The sequence below is a fragment of the Cardiocondyla obscurior genome, linkage group LG10 (genome assembly GCF_019399895.1).
Source record: "Cardiocondyla obscurior isolate alpha-2009 linkage group LG10, Cobs3.1, whole genome shotgun sequence".
Taxonomy (NCBI): Eukaryota; Metazoa; Arthropoda; class Insecta; order Hymenoptera; family Formicidae; genus Cardiocondyla; species Cardiocondyla obscurior.
In genome coordinates, this window is record NC_091873.1 from 6,480,284 (window position 1) to 6,500,775 (window position 20,492).

The 20,492-nt window shown below is 38.6% G+C and overlaps 3 protein-coding genes across 11 annotated transcripts; 2 read left to right on the forward strand and 1 right to left on the reverse strand.

Moving 5' to 3' along the window:
- Positions 1-167: 167 nt before the first annotated feature.
- Positions 168-1,890, reverse strand: Ddrgk1 (DDRGK domain containing 1). The gene is made up of 2 exons (XM_070663017.1): positions 1,585-1,890; positions 168-1,328 (listed from the first exon to the last, which is right to left on the reverse strand). Exons 1-2 carry the CDS (start codon positions 1,664-1,666, stop codon positions 541-543), a joined length of 870 nt encoding a protein of 289 aa, XP_070519118.1. The 5' UTR covers positions 1,667-1,890; the 3' UTR covers positions 168-540.
- Positions 1,891-1,986: 96 nt separating this feature from the next.
- On the forward strand, positions 1,987-3,541 carry Eca (transmembrane p24 trafficking protein eclair). Its single transcript, XM_070663018.1, has 4 exons — positions 1,987-2,432; positions 2,585-2,805; positions 2,940-3,086; positions 3,200-3,541. Exons 1-4 carry the CDS (start codon positions 2,297-2,299, stop codon positions 3,347-3,349), a joined length of 654 nt encoding a protein of 217 aa, XP_070519119.1. The 5' UTR covers positions 1,987-2,296; the 3' UTR covers positions 3,350-3,541.
- A 183-nt stretch (positions 3,542-3,724) lies between these two features.
- Positions 3,725-20,029, forward strand: Tws (protein phosphatase 2 regulatory subunit tws). 9 transcript variants are annotated; one of them, XM_070662973.1, is made up of 16 exons: positions 3,725-4,121; positions 4,201-4,294; positions 4,423-4,627; positions 4,796-4,931; positions 5,018-5,151; positions 5,279-5,494; positions 5,691-5,920; positions 5,992-6,181; positions 6,275-6,715; positions 6,796-8,880; positions 9,104-9,245; positions 9,472-9,630; positions 9,711-9,826; positions 11,205-11,528; positions 12,236-12,449; positions 15,773-15,838. In XM_070662973.1, the coding sequence occupies exons 1-10, from the start codon at positions 4,035-4,037 to the stop codon at positions 7,919-7,921; spliced, it is 2,859 nt and encodes a 952-aa protein (XP_070519074.1). In that variant the 5' UTR covers positions 3,725-4,034; the 3' UTR covers positions 7,922-8,880; positions 9,104-9,245; positions 9,472-9,630; positions 9,711-9,826; positions 11,205-11,528; positions 12,236-12,449; positions 15,773-15,838. The 9 variants fall into 9 exon arrangements, with proteins under 9 accessions (XP_070519074.1, XP_070519073.1, XP_070519075.1 ...); XM_070662972.1 differs by lacking the exons at positions 9,472-9,630; positions 9,711-9,826; XM_070662974.1 differs by lacking the exons at positions 9,104-9,245; positions 9,472-9,630; positions 9,711-9,826.
- Positions 20,030-20,492: the final 463 nt, after the last annotated feature.

Consider the following 20,492-nt stretch of genomic DNA (forward strand, 5'->3'; position numbering starts at 1 on the left):
AGTCCGCATGTCGTCAGAACCGCGCATCGACGTAAAATTCCTTCCTGCTGTTAGATATTATTAATAAATTTTTTAATGAGAATAGCGAAATATATCGTACAATATCGTCGTAACTCATCGCCTTAAAAAACTTATAAACAAAAAACTATAAATTATTATACAATGTATTTAAATTATACATATACTCTACTTTTTATTCTCTTAGGCTTTCAAACTTTACATTTCGTACAAATATATACAATATTTACAACTTACAAAATTATATTTAACTTAAAACTAACGATTAACTTAACAGTTTCATCTATTTTTCTTTAGAAAAAAAAAAGTAATAAGACTTGATGAAAATGGCTTCGTCAAGCGTGAAATTAGAAGGTAAAAAAAAATCGGATGGAGATGGAAACAGAATTATTGGTAAAAAAAAAAAAAGAAAAAAACAAAAGTTAAGAATTAGTTAGGAACAATTCGAATTCATAATTATATTTTCAATAAAACTATATAAAAAAATTTATAATTAGAATTTTATATATTTATTTAATTTAATTAAGCTGAAACGCTGCAGCTCTCAACGGGAGTTAAATTGATAAGATTATTCGAATTCTCAACTAATTCAGTAATGCTAACGCGACCACGTTGTCGTACGAATTTGGCCACGGCTTCAAGCTCATTTTCCGCTATATAAATAAATTTCCCTCTGTCGTCAATTACGCCAGTTAGATTCCCATTAGCCTGCAGCTCTTGAATTCTTTCCACCACGCTGGCTGTTTTTAATCCAAAATGCGCAGCTAGATCTTCTAAAATTAGTACTTTGTTCTGTTTTATGTACGCGAGAAATTCGTGCAGCAAGTTATCGCTTTCGCTGCTCTCCTGTTCATAGCCTTCCTCCTCCACGCTAAAAGCTTCCTTCATCTTCAAATATTCTTCGTGTTCCCGCTTTTCCTTCTCCTCCCTAGCTTTTTTCTCAGCTTCAACTGTTCGTAGTTCCTCGGCATGCTCTTTCTCTGCCTGCTTGTCCCTTTCCTCTTGCAAATACTGTTCTCGCTTTTTACGCTCTTCCCTTTCTCGTTCGGCCGCCTCTCTCTGAATCTTTTTCTCGGCTTTCGCGGCTAGCTTTGCCCGTTTCTTAGCTCCTACCTTCTGATCCGACGTCTCCACCTTGTCGTCTCCGTCCTCGTCGTTTTCTTGGTCAGCTTGCCCGTCATCATCCTCAAATCGATGATTCACGTTTCTCAACATACGACGTCTGACATTTCTCACAGCATCTGCTTGCCTCACTCGTGCAGCTTCCGCTGCTAGAATTTGAGCAGCTTGATATTCCACTCTTCGGGCACCTGTAGAATAAATAAAATTAATATGTATCGATGTTAGTTGCTTTCCATTTATATCAAGCCCAGATGATTCCCACTTGGGGCGTTATCCTGTCTTTCTTTCACATTTATTACACGAAAATGGAATATTAAACTAGCAGATCACAAATTAGAGGTTAAGTTAACAGGCAGTCTTACGAAAGTTACACCATATGGTCTCGTATGTAAAACAATTCCCGGCTTATAAAAAATAATAACGATTTACGAAGTAAAAATCTACCTTGCATGAGATTGTGTAGAGTGACGCATACAAAAATTAATGCAGCGACTCCAACGAAAAATGCCAATATAAACGGGTCCATTTTCGACGAAGACTTCGACTGACGAACTGATCCTCTCGCGCAATCTCGAGTGAACGTACACACGCAGTTTTCTTTTTAGAAAAAAACACTTTCGGCACAAGTCCTCACTTTTTTCTTTTCGCTGAAAAGAATTCAAACACACGTTAGAAAAAAAAACCGTACCAAACTACTCGAGAACGCTAATCCGTGTCGAATAACTTTGAGAGAGAGACAGCCGTGATCGTGAAACAAAATGTTGAATTCGACCGCCATTCTTACTTGCGATGGCGACCAGAGAGAAGTTAGGTGGCGTCACCGCTGTCACCGTGAATCGTGCGATACGTCAACGCGTGGCTTAGTAGATCACTTCGGAGCGCATAATTGCAGATGCGTCGTTCGCCGACGTAACGTCCGTCGTGTAAAGCTATCGACGAGTCAAAAGCTTCGTCCTCGAGGCTCTTCGTGGTGCTCGCGGGAGCTGGTTCTCCGCTTTTTCGGACGGTGACGTGTAGTATCCATCTGGGCCACTTCCGTCTGCTCCGGTTTCACCGGTTCACGCCGACTCTCGTCCGGTTTCTCATGCGTGCGTACGTTCATTCGTGATCTCGTATTATTGACTTAGCTCACTGGCAACGCTCTGCCACGCGAAACATGTTAAAATATCACGCGAGTATTTTTCTCGTCTTCTTATGCGCGCTTCAGTTCGGCACGGGCCTGTATTTTCACATCGGTGAAACTGAGCGGAAATGCTTTATCGAAGAGATCCCCGACGACACCACGGTTTTCGGTAAAGTTTCAAGTTTATAGTAATTTATTGTATTTTTATTTTTATTTTATTACCTTCGAGTATCGTTGACAAAAATGCAGAACAAATTTACTTTATCAATTTCGTCTTGCTACTCACTGTACGATAAAGCTCTCTTTATTTCTGACTTTCAGTCAATTATAAAGTGGAGCTATTCGATCCAAGGAGCGGTGGTTTCATGCCAAGTAGCCCTGGGGTCGGCATGCACGTCGTAGTTAGAGATCCGGATGACAAACCTATGGTATCTAGGAAATATAGCTCTGAAGGGAGAGTATCTTTCACCTCGCATACTCCTGGAGAACATGTCATTTGCATGTATTCAAACAGTACAGCTTGGTTCAGTGGAACTCAATTGGTAAAATATATATATGTATTATATATTGCACATTTATTATTATATATAAAATAAAATATAAAAAAAAAGTTAAAAAAAAAAAACAATATAAAAGACACAAATGTTATATATTAAAAAATATATCGCATTTGCAGAGAGTACATCTTGATATTCAAGTAGGAGAACATGCAATCGATTATGCCAATGTAGCGCAGAAGGAGAAATTGTCAGAACTCCAGCTTAGAATACGTCAGCTCATAGATCAAGTCGGACAAATAACTAAGGAACAAAACTACCAAAGGGTATGAAACGCTGAGTTTTTACACGAAACAATATCTCGGATCGTATTATGAAAGAGAGAAGAGAGCATTGTGCGAGATTAATGTATAAAAAAATTTTTTTTTTATATTTTCAGTATCGAGAAGAACGCTTTAGGCAGACGTCCGAGAGTACTCATCGCCGTGTATTTTGGTGGTCTCTGACTCAGACCGTAGTTGTGTTAATTATGGGCGCGTGGCAAATGAGACATCTTAAGAGTTTCTTCGAGGCAAAGAAATTAGTTTAAGCATACAGTTACTTTGAAGCGCGCGCGTCGATTTTAACACCGACAGTGTCACTCATATGTAAATTTCATCTGTAGCGTAAAGCAGTTTCGATTATAATATTTCAGCAGCGTGCGTATCGAATTTTAACACTTCTGTACAAAATTACCAATCATTTCCTACAGTAAATACTTATATAAAAAATGATACAGTAAGCTACGAGAATAAAGTTTCTTCAATAAAATATTTCCTTCGTAGTTTTTAAGCTGCGCGAAAAATTTCTACGTCATCTCTGTATCTCTCAATCTCGATAAATCGTTCGAATTGTTACGTCGAAAATATTTTCCGTTATAGCACAGTCTAGAAGTAAAACTGCAATATGTAACAGTCAGCCACGTGTAATATGTGTTTAAACATAACCTATTTTTCACGTTTATATTTTGTTTCGGACTTCGGAGTGTGTTTCGTTAGAATTGACGGTGACTGTTTCCGAAAGAAATTAATAGATTTATATGAAAAGAGGAAAAGAAACATTGTTTAAACGAGAGATAAATGAGGAAAAGTATAAAGCATGTGTGGAAATATGTATTATCGGTCACTAGAGGCAAAAGTATCTTTATATTGATAGGTTATAACCTATTGCTGTCGTAGTTCTGTATATATACGTTAATACATTTGGTGCAACAGCTTTTGACATATACGTAAAAAATGTTCAAATGCGCGGTTTGTGGCTCGAACGACTTTTATAAAATATCTGGATATCTTTTTTGCACAACATGTCAAACGCAAAGCCAGGTAACATCCTTACAAACAGGTCAATATGGTTTGAAAAAAAAATCTGGCACTGTATATTTAATGTTTTTCGTTTGCTTAGGATGCCGGGGAAGAAGTGGAGATAGAATTTCCCATAGAAAGTAATGTGAGATTGCGAAAGACAAAAATTCGCAGTATAAAGATTGATAAAACAGGTTTATAATTATATATTTTGAAAGAAATTTATTTTGACTATATTTTTATATGAAATACATTTTAATGATAATAATAATTATTATTATCAATTTCTTTTTACTTAAATGGATTATGTTTTTTCTTACAGATGAGGAGCTTGGATGGACATCTTGGGAATTGTATAATTTTGTTTTAATTGGTTTAACAAATGAACTTATTGAACTTGGTGTATCACATGACATAAAAGTAACAGTATTACAATTGTGGGCACGATATTTAGGAAAGCTAGAAATAGCCTTTATTTCTGCAAATAAGAAACAGGTGCCAAAACTATCCAGAAGATATAAAATAAGGTTATTAAATATTATTTATGTACTATAAAATGTCAGATAGCTTTAGCTGATTTGTATTTTTTTTTTTCTAAATATTTTAATTAAATATTTACAAAAATCGATTTATTAAATTAAGATTAAATTAATGCTGTTGAGAATAATTGATAAGGACATAATTTATTTTTATAGGGATGCTGAAATTATATACGGTAAAGTTTTATCACAAAAAAGAGGCAGAAAAAGGAAAGCTAATAGCTTAACAGAATCTATTGCTTCTACTTATCCAAACGAAGAAGCGTCCACAAAACAATTAAATAGGAATAAAGTATGGTTTTATAAATAATATATGTAACTACTAATTTATCTAATCTTTAAAATGTTTCTTACAAATATAATATGTTTTTTATGTAGAAACTTATGATTAATGCAGACTATGATAGGTATGTGCAATCGCAAATAAGTTCGGAAGGAGATGCGGTTAGTTCATTTAGTCAAAGTGTCTACAGTGTGCAATCTAGTGGAAAACAATCTTGCGACAGCACGAGGTAAAGAAATCAATATTTAAAAATATGCAAAACCTTTAACTGTACTTTCTACTGTCTTTAAATATTTTCAAGTGTTTATATCTATCGTTATATATGATATTTACGTATGTATATTTATATCGTACAGAATAGAATTTAATTCCTTTGCCAAAAAGGAAACTACTAAAGTAAAGAATATGGCGAAAAAAATACCAAAGCACAAACGTGGCAGATACAAACAGAGTCATGTAACAACTCGATATAAAACGGGACCAGAGTCGATTACACCTACAAAATTATGGGCTATTTTGTATCTGGCTTTGAGGATTCACAAACAAGATATACATTTAAGTGATATGATAAGGTAAATTTGCTTAAACTAATTTTAAAAAATAAGTAAAAAATCATAATTAAATGCATACTGTAGAATTGAATATTTTTTATTCATATTTCTGTTGTATTTTATCGTGTGTTAAAAAATTATTTCTGGGTTTATGAACTTAGTTTATAATAATGTACTTGTATATACATTTTGCACGTGTATGTATATATTTTTACAGATATGGAAGAGAAGGACATTTATCTTATTATAAACTAGATCACTTGGTACCTCCCGAAATATCTTTAACTAATAATGACATAAAGTTTCTATCACGAGCCGCGGACATAACACATAAGGGTATGAGAAGTGTTATCGGACGTATGGCGAAATTTCTTGGTGTCAGGAAAATAATTTGTCCCGATCTTTTATCACTTGTTAATCGATATTGCACTGAATTAGTACTACCAGGTATGAATATATTGTATAAATTTATTTAACATCTGTTTTCCATAAGCATACACATGTTATAATATTTGTAGAAAATATATCGTCGTACGTGGAAAGATTAGTAAGTTTGTCTTCTCCGAAAATGACGTTCGATAAAGTATCTTATATTCCTAATTATGAAGGCCGTGCTATGGCATTTATTATCGTAGTGCTGAAAACGTTACTGTGTTTAGATGGCATTACAGAAAATGAACTGAGTAATGTTGCCGAGAAAATTAATAGGTACGTATATAGAAAATATTCGGTAATACATGAAACGTCATCAAATATTAATACGCGGCATGTAATTCTGCTAATTTATAATATATTTTTCAGTGCAATTAGTGACGAGGGTCTTTGCGACATAAAACTATTTAATTTCCGGGAATGGCAAAGATACATCGAATGCAGAAAAGCTGTTTTAATTAATGCGCACTATCCCACCAAGTTAAAATATAATTCAAACCTACCAGACGTTAATAGTTTGTACATAAGATTTTTAGAGTCTGTTGGTTCTAAATCAGATAGAGAGAAACCCGAAATAATTACGTACAAGCATTTGATACCGCGTGATATTGCTGGCGCAATGAAAGAATGCATTACGAGCATAAACGAGATCGATTTACCATTGAATGAGGTAAATGAATTTTCTCCAACATTAACGCCGAGCCACTCGTATCTTCAACAATTGTTAGAGCATCCTTTATACGATCTTCCGAGTATGCTTCGAAAGGATTATTCGCTAACAAAAAGTGGATACTTGACAAAACCGAAAAGGTAAGCAGTGCCAAAAAGGAAAAAAATATTATAAAACATTGTTATGATAAATAACTGATTATTGCTTTTTTTTATTTTAGTATCTACAAATTAGCTTTGCAATACAATATTCAATTAAACTCGATTGATTCAAATTTGCACTTTATTGAGAAAGCAGTACCACTTTTCGAGCAAGCGAAAATCACGAGTGTGAAAGATTTGAAAGACAATAACGTGGTAGAAAATTGCAAGGAAGTGGATATAAAAAATCTGTGCCTTGAGAAAAGGGAAGACTTTCTGGAGTATCTACATAAAAAGATACCGTGCCGAGTTAATATTGATTTAAACAAAAGGCAGCTTTACGACAGTATACGGAATACAATCGCAGGCAGATGTGAAAAAAGCAATTCTGAGTTACCGTCAACGTCAGCGTCAACTAATGAATTTATATTTAACGAAATTCTCCCAGACGGTAAATTACCAATTCCAGACAGACGCCCAAGTGATAATGAAAGTGAGGACAACGATGCACGCTTAAAAGATAATACTTGCGAGCAAACGCAATTGTTATCGTCCGAGTTTTGTAAAACGTACAACACAAGTCTGTCAAGCGTGGAAATGAAAGCTCTAACATTAAAAGAATTAAGTTGGTCGAAGAAACGAAAGCGGAAACTTGTCCGGAACGCAAGCGGTAAATTTGTTAAGCAAGACGACACCTGTTTCGATATAGAAAGTCCAAGCAAAGGCGACTGTTACACGAAGGAGACTGAACTTAATTCGGCAGACACGTCCGAAGTTCGTAATCCAGAGATTTTTAGTTCCAGTATTAACGCATTTGTGTCTGATAACTTCGCCAAAGTTGATGGTAGATCCACCGTCGACGAATCCCTTTATCTTTCGACTGAAAGCCCGAATTCGGATAACGTTCTTAAATTATTCAGGCCGTTCAAAGATTATTGGATGTACCATTGTAATTTTAGTCGCGTGAAGTCTAAAAATTTCGAGCTGCTCGAAAAGATGTTGCCGAGGAGTTTCCGATGGTTACTGAATGAAAGTGCGAGCATCGTCGAAATGTCTACGGAAGATCTATATGAAGAAGTATGCCTCGTCGAAGGTTATTATGCATATGTTCTGGAGCAATCTAAGGTTTATTCGCAGAACGTAACAAGCAGAACTGAACAATGCAGCAGCCGAGCTTATATCAATACGATTTTAAAGAAATGGTAAGACGGAATAAAAAGAGAGGGGAAAAAAAAAGAACGTCATATGTTAATCTTAACATAAACTACCGATAAGCCTTTATTGTTCAATAAAAGTACAACTCGGTAAGTTCTTTCGATTTAACATGCAATTCATTTTAGCCAATTTCATAAATATTTAATTACCGCATATTATTAAATTTAAATTTGCAAACTTTATTAGAATATAATCGTTAGACGCGTTCACATTTTGAATAAGCTAAAATATTAATTAAGTTTTTATATTCTTACAAGAAACCCATTAATAATTTTAATAATTAAAAAAATGTAATAATATTGTCTGTGTATTTAAGTTTTTGTGTAAATAAAACGCAGCTGTTGGTGGAAAAAAAAAAAAGAAAAAAGAAAAAAAAAAGAAGCGCGATTGCCGGCGTCTGGCTCGCTCATGCAGTGTGAAGTACCACGCGATGCGCCGTGCTACGGCGACGGTACACGGTGTCGTTTCATCGTGTCAATGGTTCATGGTTTAGCCGAGGCGGGACGACCGTCGTTTCGGCTCGACTCGGTTCGGCGTGCTCGACTGGTGCGAGTACGCGAGTGCGAGCACTTGCGGTCAGTAGTAAACATCAATCGGCGTGGGAGAGAGTGATGCACGTACGCCGAGCGGTGTCGGCGGCGTAGCGGTATCGTCGAGGCAACTGGCGGATGCCGCACGCGGCCGCTTTACCTTAAAAGAGCACCTGCGACTACCGCGAGCGCGTCGGGGAGACCGGCCGCGGCTCTCGCGGAGCCTAACCGGAGGATATTACCCTCGGAGTCATCGACATCGAGTCGGCCACCGAGCCGGACGTACGTGGCGTCGTGGACGTCGTCCTGACTCCTGCGCGCGTTCCCACGAAAAAGGAGAGGCCGCCCGCTCGCAGTGGCGTAACGCAGTCAACGGGTTCGGCGCATCGTCATCGAGGACTCCGTCGATCCTGCCGCCGGGTGAGTCTTGCCTCTCGACCTCGCCGCGCGAAGGTTTCCGGCCTGCCGAAAGTCGCGGCGAGGTGATTTTCCGCGTAGATACGAACCGACCGGGCGAACGACCAGCGGCGCGGTCTAACCCAGATACGGCGGGCCGGCCTGCCGGTCGACTCTGGCCCGCCGCCGCGGAACCATCCTTCCACGATCTTTACGATGCACGTTACAAAGGCCGCTTTCTTTTTAGGGCACGCAGCCAACACGTTCTCTCGACGCAAGCCGACACGCGTCGCTTTCCACTTAGAGCTTCATTCAAACTCAATCGGCACGCATCGACTCTGCGCGGGAGGGAGATTCGGAGGGTGTTCTTCACCTGAGAACGCATTCGAGTATGTATATTTTATATTAATGTATATCCTCGTTTCATTTATTTTTCCTTTACATATATCACGTCGAATCCTTGTCGAATTCCTGTGAATTTTTTCTTCTAATAATATGCCGTTATTTTTGCCATAAAAAAAAAGAGCCAGTTACAATGTCGATCAAATTCTATTTTTATGATATATTTCGATTAATGGAAGTTTTTGTACGTTGCGTTTTATTCGACCGTGGCAGACTGCTCTCGAGGGTGTGTCGATTTGCGTCTCAACCTGAAAGGGAAGCAGCCGAGGCAACGCGAGCTACGTTTTTTCCTCCAATCGTCCGTTGCACCTGCGACGTGCATCACCGAATAACAGATTCACACCGTCGCTTGAGATAATTATTTCAAATGCAGTAATACTTTGCGCATATACTTCTTTTTTTTTTAAATAATTTATTGAACATAAAACAATCCTTTTCCTTGTGTGTTACAGCCCTTGTACCTCGATTGCCTTCCATAAGCGACGATTTCCTCTGGTATATCTTCTTGAATATCCTCGCTCGTCCACCTTACGTTAAAAGTCGCACCTGCTTTCGATTCTGGGCTACGGTAATCTAAACACGATACGTTCTCCAAGTTTATTGCGCACATGTTTGACGATTGCGCAATTAAGATGATTAACGACAAACGTATCGTGAAACTTTGCAGATTAACGCCCGAACGAACGACGTTACGTCATGTAATTATGTTAACAGCGAGGTTTAGACTTTGGGGTTTCTTGAAAAAGTTGGCGAAAAGCCTCCACGGTGCCGCGATAAGTCATTATTATAATTGTATATAACGTAAACTCGATCGAAGAAAGCACAAGATAAATTATTGTGATACTGCGAACATTTAAAAAGTTCTCTATCAAGAAAACGTTAAAGTTAAAGATCTAATTTCTTTATATATTTTAATACGAGTGTAACAACGAGTAGTATTGAATTGGAAAAAAAAGATTAGGAAGATTATGATTAGTTTCTTTGTATTTTTTATTTTGTTCTTTTGTAAAATGTCAATGGGAAACTTTTATAAATTCGATAAATTCGCCAGCGAGGTAAAAAGTAAATTCATTGTGCTGCTTTCTTGAAAAAGAAAAAAAAATAGAGAAAAGTATTTTGAAGTCTTACAAAAGCAGGCAGTTATAGAGATTCATTGAGATGACCTGCTACTAAGCTTTTCTCGGTATTAATATTAGCTTACTACCTCTGATATATTCTTCAGTCTTTTTTTTTTTTTTTCCGTTAATATAATTAAGTCTCTCTTTTTTTTTTTTATTCAGCGCCAGATTTTTGGGGTAAATTAGTTTAAACATTCTTCTCAAGACAACGGCGATTTAGCTCACATTAATTTTATTATTAGTAACAAAGCAAGCCTTTCTTTCGCAAATGATTTACGATAATTCGTATTTCCACTCGTTAACTGAAGAACGACGATGTAAAGCGCGTCGCGCACGAGTCGTGATCCGTTCGCAAATTAGCTCATATAGTGACCTTACCATTTGAATCGTTAGATAAGAGATTCGCCGGTAGTGGAGATTAGCGTTAAATATCTCTCTCTCTTCAGCCTTGTCTCATCTCGCACAAATAAGTGGCGTTTTACTTGTACATCACACAGCCGTACGTTATTCGAAACGAGAGGAGTTTCAGGATCATCCGAAGTGATTCTAGATTAAAAAAAAAAAAATACCCGTACAATATCAAATGCGTGCGAGCACGCGGCTCGTAATATAAAGAACGATAAATGTACAACACGCTCGCGATAGAGAATCCAGAAAGTAGTTCCCTTTATAAGAAAAAAGATACCTCGCCGAGGAAAGAAAACTCCCTTTTTTTTTTTTTTCTAATAAACGAGGAGCGTCGTCTACAGAGTTATTAAACGCGATTGATCGTCCCTAGACTTTAGAAAAAGAGGATAAGCGGACTAACAGAGATATTTAATTTTTCAGCGGCAACGAAGCGACGACGAAGGTGGACGAGTCTAAGGCTGGCCGGCAGGATAACGGCTGGCAGGAAGCTGAGACCAGCCAGCTGAGGGCTCATCACGCGTCACGCCGGGGTGGTGGGTCTATGGGGGGCTCCGCCCCAGCGGTGCCCCGGGTCGAGCTCAATCGGCGACTACCGGAACAGCGGTACCATCCTGGCACGGACCAAGACCACCCCGCTTCCGGTACCACCGTCCAAACGGATGAAGAGTCCCTCCAACATTATGAGGCAGTCCAGCCTCACGAAGCTCGGCTCCATGATCAACACCGCCGTCAACAAGCGTACCGGTGAGTAACAGTCGACGATTTTCTTCCTCTTTCTTCTCTTCTGCTTATCTAACGGTCCTCGAAACTCACGTGAAACTCCAACTATATCTGATTAACTGAACCTTTTTTTTTTTCTGGGGCGTTAAGTGCGGATTATCGACATTTCTCTTTCCTGAAGTCTTATCTTTGAGTTTGTAGAAACGCCATCGGGTCTCGATTCTTATTAAGAGAACGATTCTTTTCTGGAATTAAAAAAAAAGAATTAAAAATGAGTATTTAGTATATTATATTTAATAGAGAACTTAAATTAATTGCTTATGTGTATTGTGTAGCAAGTACTCAATCATCAATCTTCTTTGATTTAACAAACTGTTTTGTTACAGTAACACGTTTGGGAATGTAATCTATAATGCAATTTCTTTATCTTTATCTCTCTTCTCTTTTTGTTACTGGCTTACTGCTGGCTTTTATTAGCTTTTATTTGGTACATCATGTCGTATACGTAGTTTGCTTGTTCTGTATTTTATTTTTAATCTTTGCGTTAATATAAAAAGAAAAAGAACACGAAAAGAAACTCTGCAATACCGCCGTTTCCTTATCGGAGGTGCATTTCGTTACGTACAAGTGACTTCATATTTCGCGGGTGGCCAATAGCTCGCTCGTAAATATTTTTCCCGGTCTCGGGATCGCGCGTGAAACTAAAAGGATTCGTCGGAATTCGTTTACAGTCGTCGTGCGGGAAAACTGCGAGTGTCGCGGTCGTCGGGCTGCTTACCAAGGCGAGCTTGATAAATTCTCGATGATATATGCGAGGTGCAAGAGGATATATTCGCCAGATCGCGTGCGTCGGCTTCGATCCGAAGGAAAATATGGTTCGTTACGTGAAGGCCAAGCGGAAGGAGGAGAACACGAATTGCGCGGCCCTCCCCAGCTATTATTTCCGTGAGTACCGATTCTGGGAGGAATCAAAAGATTTATTGCAAGGTTCGCCGGCATATTTCGGCCGTTCGGCATCGTCGAAAGCTTTAAAAGACTGCATTTTGTTCATCTTTGAATTATCGGCACATAATTCAATCCAGTCTAAAAAAAAAAAAAAGAAATATATATATATTTAATTGAATGCATCTTCGTGCAAGAAAGTTATGCCCATGCCTCCTTCCACTTCGAGCTACAATTATTTAAAACCGAGATGTATTATCGCGGTACGCGGCAGCACTGAAACTCCTAGTGGAGATGCAATCTCGTTAGTACGAGGGTATTAACGTAGAGACTCTAATACGTTTGGCAAAGTGAGCTCGTACTTGGTGGTACCACCTTGAGATAGTCTCGGGCGTCAGGTCGCGTCTCTTTCTCCCCGTGAAAAGTCAAGTTGAACGAAACTCGGTCGTCGCGATCGATTTCGACCTTCGACCGTGGACAACCCGAGCTCGTGGGCCTGCCGATGGAATCGCCCTTCGACGAGTAACAGCCCTTCCGGGCTGGATTCTCGGGCTTCGGACGGATATGGATAGGAACACGCCGCTGTTTTCTTCTCTCGAGGAATTGCACGACAAATTAGCGGAGCTCTTAGGTAAATCTTTCAGGAGAGCGAAGGCTCTCGAAACTAAAAAGGGACAAGATCGATCTGTCCCAGCTTCCCGAGACGCGAAGCGAAATTTCTTTCTTTCGGGAAGGTCTCTCTTGCCGACCTTCTCTCCTTGGGACAGCAGTGTGCTAACAAATATCACGGCAAACATATCGTGTGTACGTTATAGTTCGGATCAACCGCTGCTGTACGCCAAATTCCTCCAAATAACACGCTTTCGCCAAGTGATCTTTGTTTTGTCAGGTGTTGCTTCATGTTATTATATCAGCGGGTCATTCGCCAGAATTAGAAGGTGCGTAGGGTGTATTTCGCACCTCAGACTGTCTCCGATCTAGAAAAATAATTATTTTTTAGTCGCGAGAACGTGTCGAAGTTAAAGATTTAGGTTGACGATCAGGTTGATTTTCGCAACAGTCGCAGCTTTAAAAAATCGCGCGATTACGCTTTTGAAAGATGGCGGATTTTGCACTATCCGCGCGCCGTAGTGCAGATACGCCGGCAGCGCCTCCGCGGCCGACCACCGCGTGTAAAATGGTGGTTACCGCGAAGGTAGCGGAACCTGGCTGCGCGCTGACGTCACTCCGCAGTCGTGTTGTGCGGTTATGCGCTTGTGAACTTCCGCCATTGAGAGCAACCGCGTTGGGTCGTGAGAGCGTTTTATGGTACGGTGCCTGGCTCGAAGTATGTGACGGAGGATCGCTGACGCCCGGACCGGATCTTAGCGTCTTTCTCGCGTAGCGAGCGGATCTTCTCGTCTCGCCGGCTCGTGGTGGCGCGCGCGCGCGCGCATGCACACATAAACGTGTCCTGCCCGAAAGAGGGAGAGAGAGCGTGAGAGTACGCTCGTTGTTGGAGCTCGTACCGAGAGTAAGCTCGAGTAAACTCGCGCGCGTGAACGCTCCCTCGGTCCGTGTGTCGCGTGTTGAGAATGGCCGGTAAGTAGTACTCCAGAGTACCTAGGCGGCAAGTTGACCGAGGCCGGCGGTGCGTACTCGGGTTGTCCCGCGCGCCACCACCGACGCGCGACGTTATCGCCCGCTCCTGCTCCCGCTCCCGCTGGACAGCTCGCCTCCTCGCCATCTCGCCCTTTCGCCTTCTCGCCTCCACGTCTGGCCTCGCCGCGGTGAGGTGAACCTTGACCCAAATCGAGGACGCGGGTGCCAATCGTCTCGGCCCGAGCGTCTCCCTTCTTGCCGCGTAATAACGCGTCCCTCGCGCGCCCGTGCTCCGGACTCTGCCTGTGTGCGCGTTGTGGTAGGGTAAAGTACCTATGTTCCCGTCGCCGGCAGTGGCAACAACAGCGACGGCGACGGCGGCACCGGCGGTAGCAGCGCCGACGACGACGACAACGGCGGCGGCGACGTCTTTAGCCTCTGCGACAACGACGGCGGCGGCGGAGGAGGCGGCGACGGCGGCACTGGCCTAGAAACACGATGGATTACGCCGAAACCTCAAGTAGGCTCACTTTTACCTCTCTTTCCCTCATCTACTCCACTTTCGGCAATCGTATCGACTCTCAACCTTTGCAGGAGGACCTCGTGCCGATCGTCTTCACCCGTGTCTCCCGCGTCCCTTTTCCCCTCCCCCTCCTCCTCCTCCTCCGCCTCCTCCTCCTCCTTGCTTCTCCTTGCTCTGGCTCGGGCTTGTTGTGCAGTCTCATACACAGTGTCTCCCGGTTCCAACAAGTGACTCCAGGACTGAACAACTGTTTCTTTTCAATAGATAATTTCTGATTTTACGTGTTTGCCTTCGGGTTCGAGAAATAATGCTACCAAACTTTTGTAATTTTTTTGTTCTTTTTTTCTTTTTTTTTTTTTTTTCTCTCTCTTTTTTTCTCTTTTTTTTATTCTCGAGAAACACCGTCGGCGTATTAAACGGAAAAGCATTACCGAATGCTGTCACGCATTCTTTCGTGCTCCTTGCCGCAGGTGCACAGCAGGAGTGCTAGAATAGCGATTACTTTGCGCTTTGTTCCTTAACATGCAGTAATTCGCTTTTCACTGTTATTTGCTTCAAGTCGCACGTGCTTTGTATATTGTACATTTCTTTTTCCTTTTATTTTCAACCTTTTAGTCGTTACGAATTAAGGAGTTACGCTACTTTTCTTCTTTCCTATCACTGTATGGGGATTTCGAGGGCGATTGATTTCTTTGTACTATGTCAGGAAGATCCTGACGTCCAAGCTGTTTCTCAGTTATTATTTCAACGAGACTAACAAATTGTATTTCTTTTATGTTACACTTGGTTTCTTTATACAAGTTACATAAACGTATATGATTTAAACATTCGACACACGTGGAGCTCGTTTACTATGCGCAAGCATGCAACTTTCTTTCACGAGTCCACGTGAATCTTATATATATATATATTTACAAAATCTGTAAAATAATGAATTATTCACATTGTGCAATATATTCTACCATACTCCACATTTTCTTTTAACTTCCATTTCTTGTCGTTTACTTCTTGCGACTAGAAAATCTTGTTATCAGACTAAAACACAGTGGTTTTTTTTATTTTTTTTAATTAAGACACAAAATGCAGTCGGTTGTCTCAAAGCAATTTTTATTACTATTATTCGCCAAATTGTGTTGGTCTACAAGTTTGAGACAAATTAGTAAAGAGAGAAAGAGAAAGAAAAAGATATTACATTTTTAAATCCCTTGATATTGTATTACAGGCAATGGTGACATACAGTGGTGCTTCTCACAAGTGAAGGGAACTTTAGAAGACGACGTTACGGAAGGCAAGTTCGACCTATGTTACGTAGCTCCAGAGAGAGAGAGAGAGATAAAGAGAGAGAAGCATCTTGTCTTTTATCTTATCAGTTTACACATACCAAAATAAGGCAAAGAACTAGTCGCGAATCATGCCTTTACATTGAGATCTCTTGTGTATTCAATCTTGTGATCCAAAATTTATTTCACGCATACAGCACACACAAGGCCGTTCTTCTAGTTTGATTCAATTATTCGTTTATTATCATAAACATTTTTCTATTCAAATTAAAGTTACAAGTTTCATTATATATTCTCCATAAAATTGCTTATAAAATATATAAGTTCTAAAATTTATTTTTTTCTTTTATTGCAGCTGATATAATCTCATGCGTTGAATTTAATCACGATGGTGATCTCCTCGCGACAGGAGACAAGGGTGGACGCGTTGTCATTTTTCAGAGAGACCCCATTGTAAGTGTAGCTGTATAATATAAAAAAATATTAATATAAAAAAAAATAAAAAAAAAGAGATAGACAAGTATCAAATACAGAAACATTTTCTGCTTAAAATATTAGTTAAACAATCCAATTGTCACTCTTAGCGATCGAGAGATATACAATAATTATAATGCACAAATAATTATTAATATTTTAAATTGCTATCTTGTAATCTGTTATATGCAACATGTGGTAATACACGATTTATATGTATATTCTCGCGAGAGTTTTATATCACGATCCACAATATATGTAAATCGACGTTAGAACTGGTTGTTTTTCTGACATCTTTTCATTAAAATTTATACAACTCTTAATAATTCAGTATTTGTCTAATTGTTTATTAGATTAAATGTTTCTCCATTGAATGTGGTAAAAATTGGATTTATTTTGTTCTTATGCGACGATAAAGATTGCATAAATGTAGGAATTATAAAATTCTTATAAATATTAAATGCGTGACACTTGGATTGTTACAATTGAATTTCCAAACGTTAAAATACTTGTTTTAATAATTTAAAGTAATAATTTTTGAAAATAATAAATTGTTTGCACAGAGTAAAAACAGTATACCACGGAGAGGCGAATACAATGTGTATAGCACTTTCCAAAGCCACGAACCTGAGTTCGATTATTTAAAATCACTAGAAATAGAAGAAAAAATTAATAAAATTAGGTGGCTAAAAAGAAAGAATCCTGCCCACTTTTTGCTCTCCACGAACGATAAAACAATCAAGTTGTGGAAAGTTAGCGAGAGAGATAAAAGAGTAGAGGGATATAACACAAAAGAGGAAAATGGCACGATACGCGACCCTGCCTGCATCACTGCCTTGAGGGTAAGGAAGATTCTGGGTTATTAACGCTAACTTTATTCCGAATTTATTATTATTATCAAGCATATTGAACGCTCAACGATAAAAGGGTCAAATTTTTAATTACTTAGTCTACTTTAAAAAAATGCATTTCAAGAATATAAATTGTGTAAAAAATGTTGTTCGTTATACATATATTCTATGTTATCGCGTTACATGTAGGTGCCAACCATAAAACCAATGGAGTTGATGGTAGAGGCATCGCCAAGGAGGATATTTGCCAATGCGCACACCTATCATATAAACAGTATAAGTGTCAACAGTGATCAAGAGACATACCTCAGTGCTGATGATCTTAGAATTAATCTTTGGCACCTGGAGATAACTGACCAGAGTTTTAGTATCCTTTTTTTTATTACGAAGTGAAGAATACTTCAGTATTGCTTACGCTGCAAATAATATTTTATACAATATTAGGAATGTATCATCTTTTGTAGCTATTAAAATACGTATATATAATTTTCTTAATCGTATATACAGATATAGTAGACATTAAGCCAACTAATATGGAAGAGTTAACGGAAGTCATAACTGCGGCAGAATTTCATCCTGCGGAATGTAACGTGTTGGTGTACAGTAGTAGCAAAGGAACTATTAGACTTTGCGATATGAGATCTGCTGCTCTCTGCGATCAGCACAGTAAGCTCTTCGAGGAGCCTGAGGATCCAACTAATAGAAGCTTTTTCTCTGAAATTATTTCGAGCATAAGCGATGTAAAGCTTAGTAATTCCGGAAGATACATGATCAGTAGAGACTACCTCAGCGTAAAAGTGTGGGACTTGCAAATGGAGACAAAACCAATCGAATGTTATCCTGTAAGTTTCCATCTATACTATGATATATTTATAAGAAATATAATATATACATACACACACATTCTTTATAAAGACGAGATCGTAAAGTACGTGATGCATTTGCGCAGCTCGTTATCGTAAGCATCTTTTGTAATAATCTTTTTTATTTTATAAATACATGTACATATATTTTTCACAATAGATACATATAATCCGTACGAATATTCGCATATTCATCGTCGACATAATTTTTTGTTACAACAGGTACACGAATATTTAAGATCAAAATTATGTTCATTGTATGAAAATGACTGCATCTTTGACAAATTTGAATGTTGTTGGAGCGGTAATGACTCTGCTATTATGACGGGCTCATATAACAATTTCTTCAGAGTATTTGATCGTACGACCAAACGCGATCTTACTTTAGAGGCAGCACGCGACATTGCCAAACCGAAAACTCTTCTGAAGCCAAGAAAGGTCTGTACACATTTACGAGATTTCGTTTTATTTCTATTAATTATATTGCGCATAATAATTAAGGCTTGAATTAATAATTTATTTATATCTGCGTAGGTGTGCACCGGTGGCAAGCGCAAGAAGGACGAGATTAGCGTGGACTGTTTGGACTTTAATAAAAAAATACTTCACACTGCGTGGCACCCATCTGAAAATGTAGTAGCTGTCGCTGCTACGAACAATCTCTTCCTATTCCAAGACAAACTCTAGCATATCTGTATGCAGGTATGTAAATAATTTGAATTAAATATCAGCTAGAAAATCTAATTAGATCATCACGGAAATTTTTAATCGCCTGCATGTGCGATCCGTGAGTAATATAAGCTGTATTATTTATTATAGATTATACAACGGTATATATTGACGTGAGCTAGGCACGTTGAACTGAAAACTCCCAGTGAAACCACGGGTGTCCGAGTACGAGTGACGATAGTCGACTACTAGTCTGTCAGTGGTTGACTGACCGAGGAGTGGTGTACATAGCGCCGTCCACGCAGCTCACATCCTATACATGCTATATACACATAGACATACCAGGATTGTGCACCCCATACTTTGTCGCGTGCATATGTGTATGAAAAGAGATGTGCAAACGCGAAACGCACGCATAACTCTCCAGGCTATTAATAAATTTGCTAGCTCAAATATATATTCGCAGATAAAAGAAAAAAGAAAAGTGAAAAAAAGAGACGTACGCATTCGGCAGAATATGTGATTCAATCAATTCGGAGACTCGTGTTGGCAGTTGATATATGACTTTTAAATATTACTAGCTAGTAATCTTTTTCTTATATTATAAAAATTGTGCGCGCCATTGCACAGTCTAATTAATATGCGACTTCGATACAGACTACTATTAAAGTATTTGATTGTTGCATTGATGAAGCAGACGGCAGGATGTGTAGAGCGGGATACAAATTATGAGCCGCTCGCTGCGGTTTACGTACGGCCCACATGAATTTTAATGGTAAAAACTTTTCTTTAATTGATATATATATAATATGAACTATCGTTGAGGGGAAAAAAGAAAAACAAAAAAAAAATGGAAACAAAAAATCGAAAGAAATTAGTTGTGCCAATGGAATTAATTTGTAATGATTGTAACGATGTAATTTTACTTGTCACGCGGAAAAAGGAAAAGAAAGAAAAAGGTAAACTAAAGTAACTTTTCTTCGTACAAATCGCATTGAGACTAATAATCCAATTTGAACGTTGTGTTATACCTCAACGTAAAAGTAAGTAAAATTGACGCATAATTTTGTGTTTGTAAGAATTAAAATCACATCTAATACCGCAGTGAAAGGGTTCAACTTACAGTAAAGTAACCCTGTCTACATTGTTTGTCCACTATATATAATTCGGTACCACGTTTATTAACGCGCGTGCATATAGGCCTATTTTCTCATTAATTTATTTATCCTCGCGAATTAATTGTGTGTCTCAGTCGCCAATACGAGTCAAAATGACGAGAAAGTGTGTAAGTCGCTATTTTTCCTTATGTACATTAAAGAAAAAAAAAAAAAAAAGAAAAAAACCCAAATGTTGCTACATTAAATACATCAAGCAATAAGTGGCGCCGATTTAAGACAGTGTATAATAAAATATCAATCGTCATTTTCTAAAAAAAAAAACAAAAGAAACAAAAAAAAAAGTGGTCCCGATTGGGATGTAAAAGGAGAGAGAAATCGCATAGATATGGAAATACAGATTTTCTAATCTTTCTTAATAACTTATCGACACTCTTATACTCCTACAGTTATAAGCAGCAATTTCGTACATGAATAAAATAAACCTAAAAGTGCATTTGTGACGATGGTAAGCTGGGCTTGCAGAGTTTATACAAATAAAAAAATATTTGCCGAATAATGTACACCAGCATAATGTAACTTTGATAAATATCCAAATCATGAAACAGAATATTCATGTTGAAAACTCACACACGCATTTTTCTATGATAATTTTTACCAGTTTATCGTTTCTATTTGTACATGCACCGT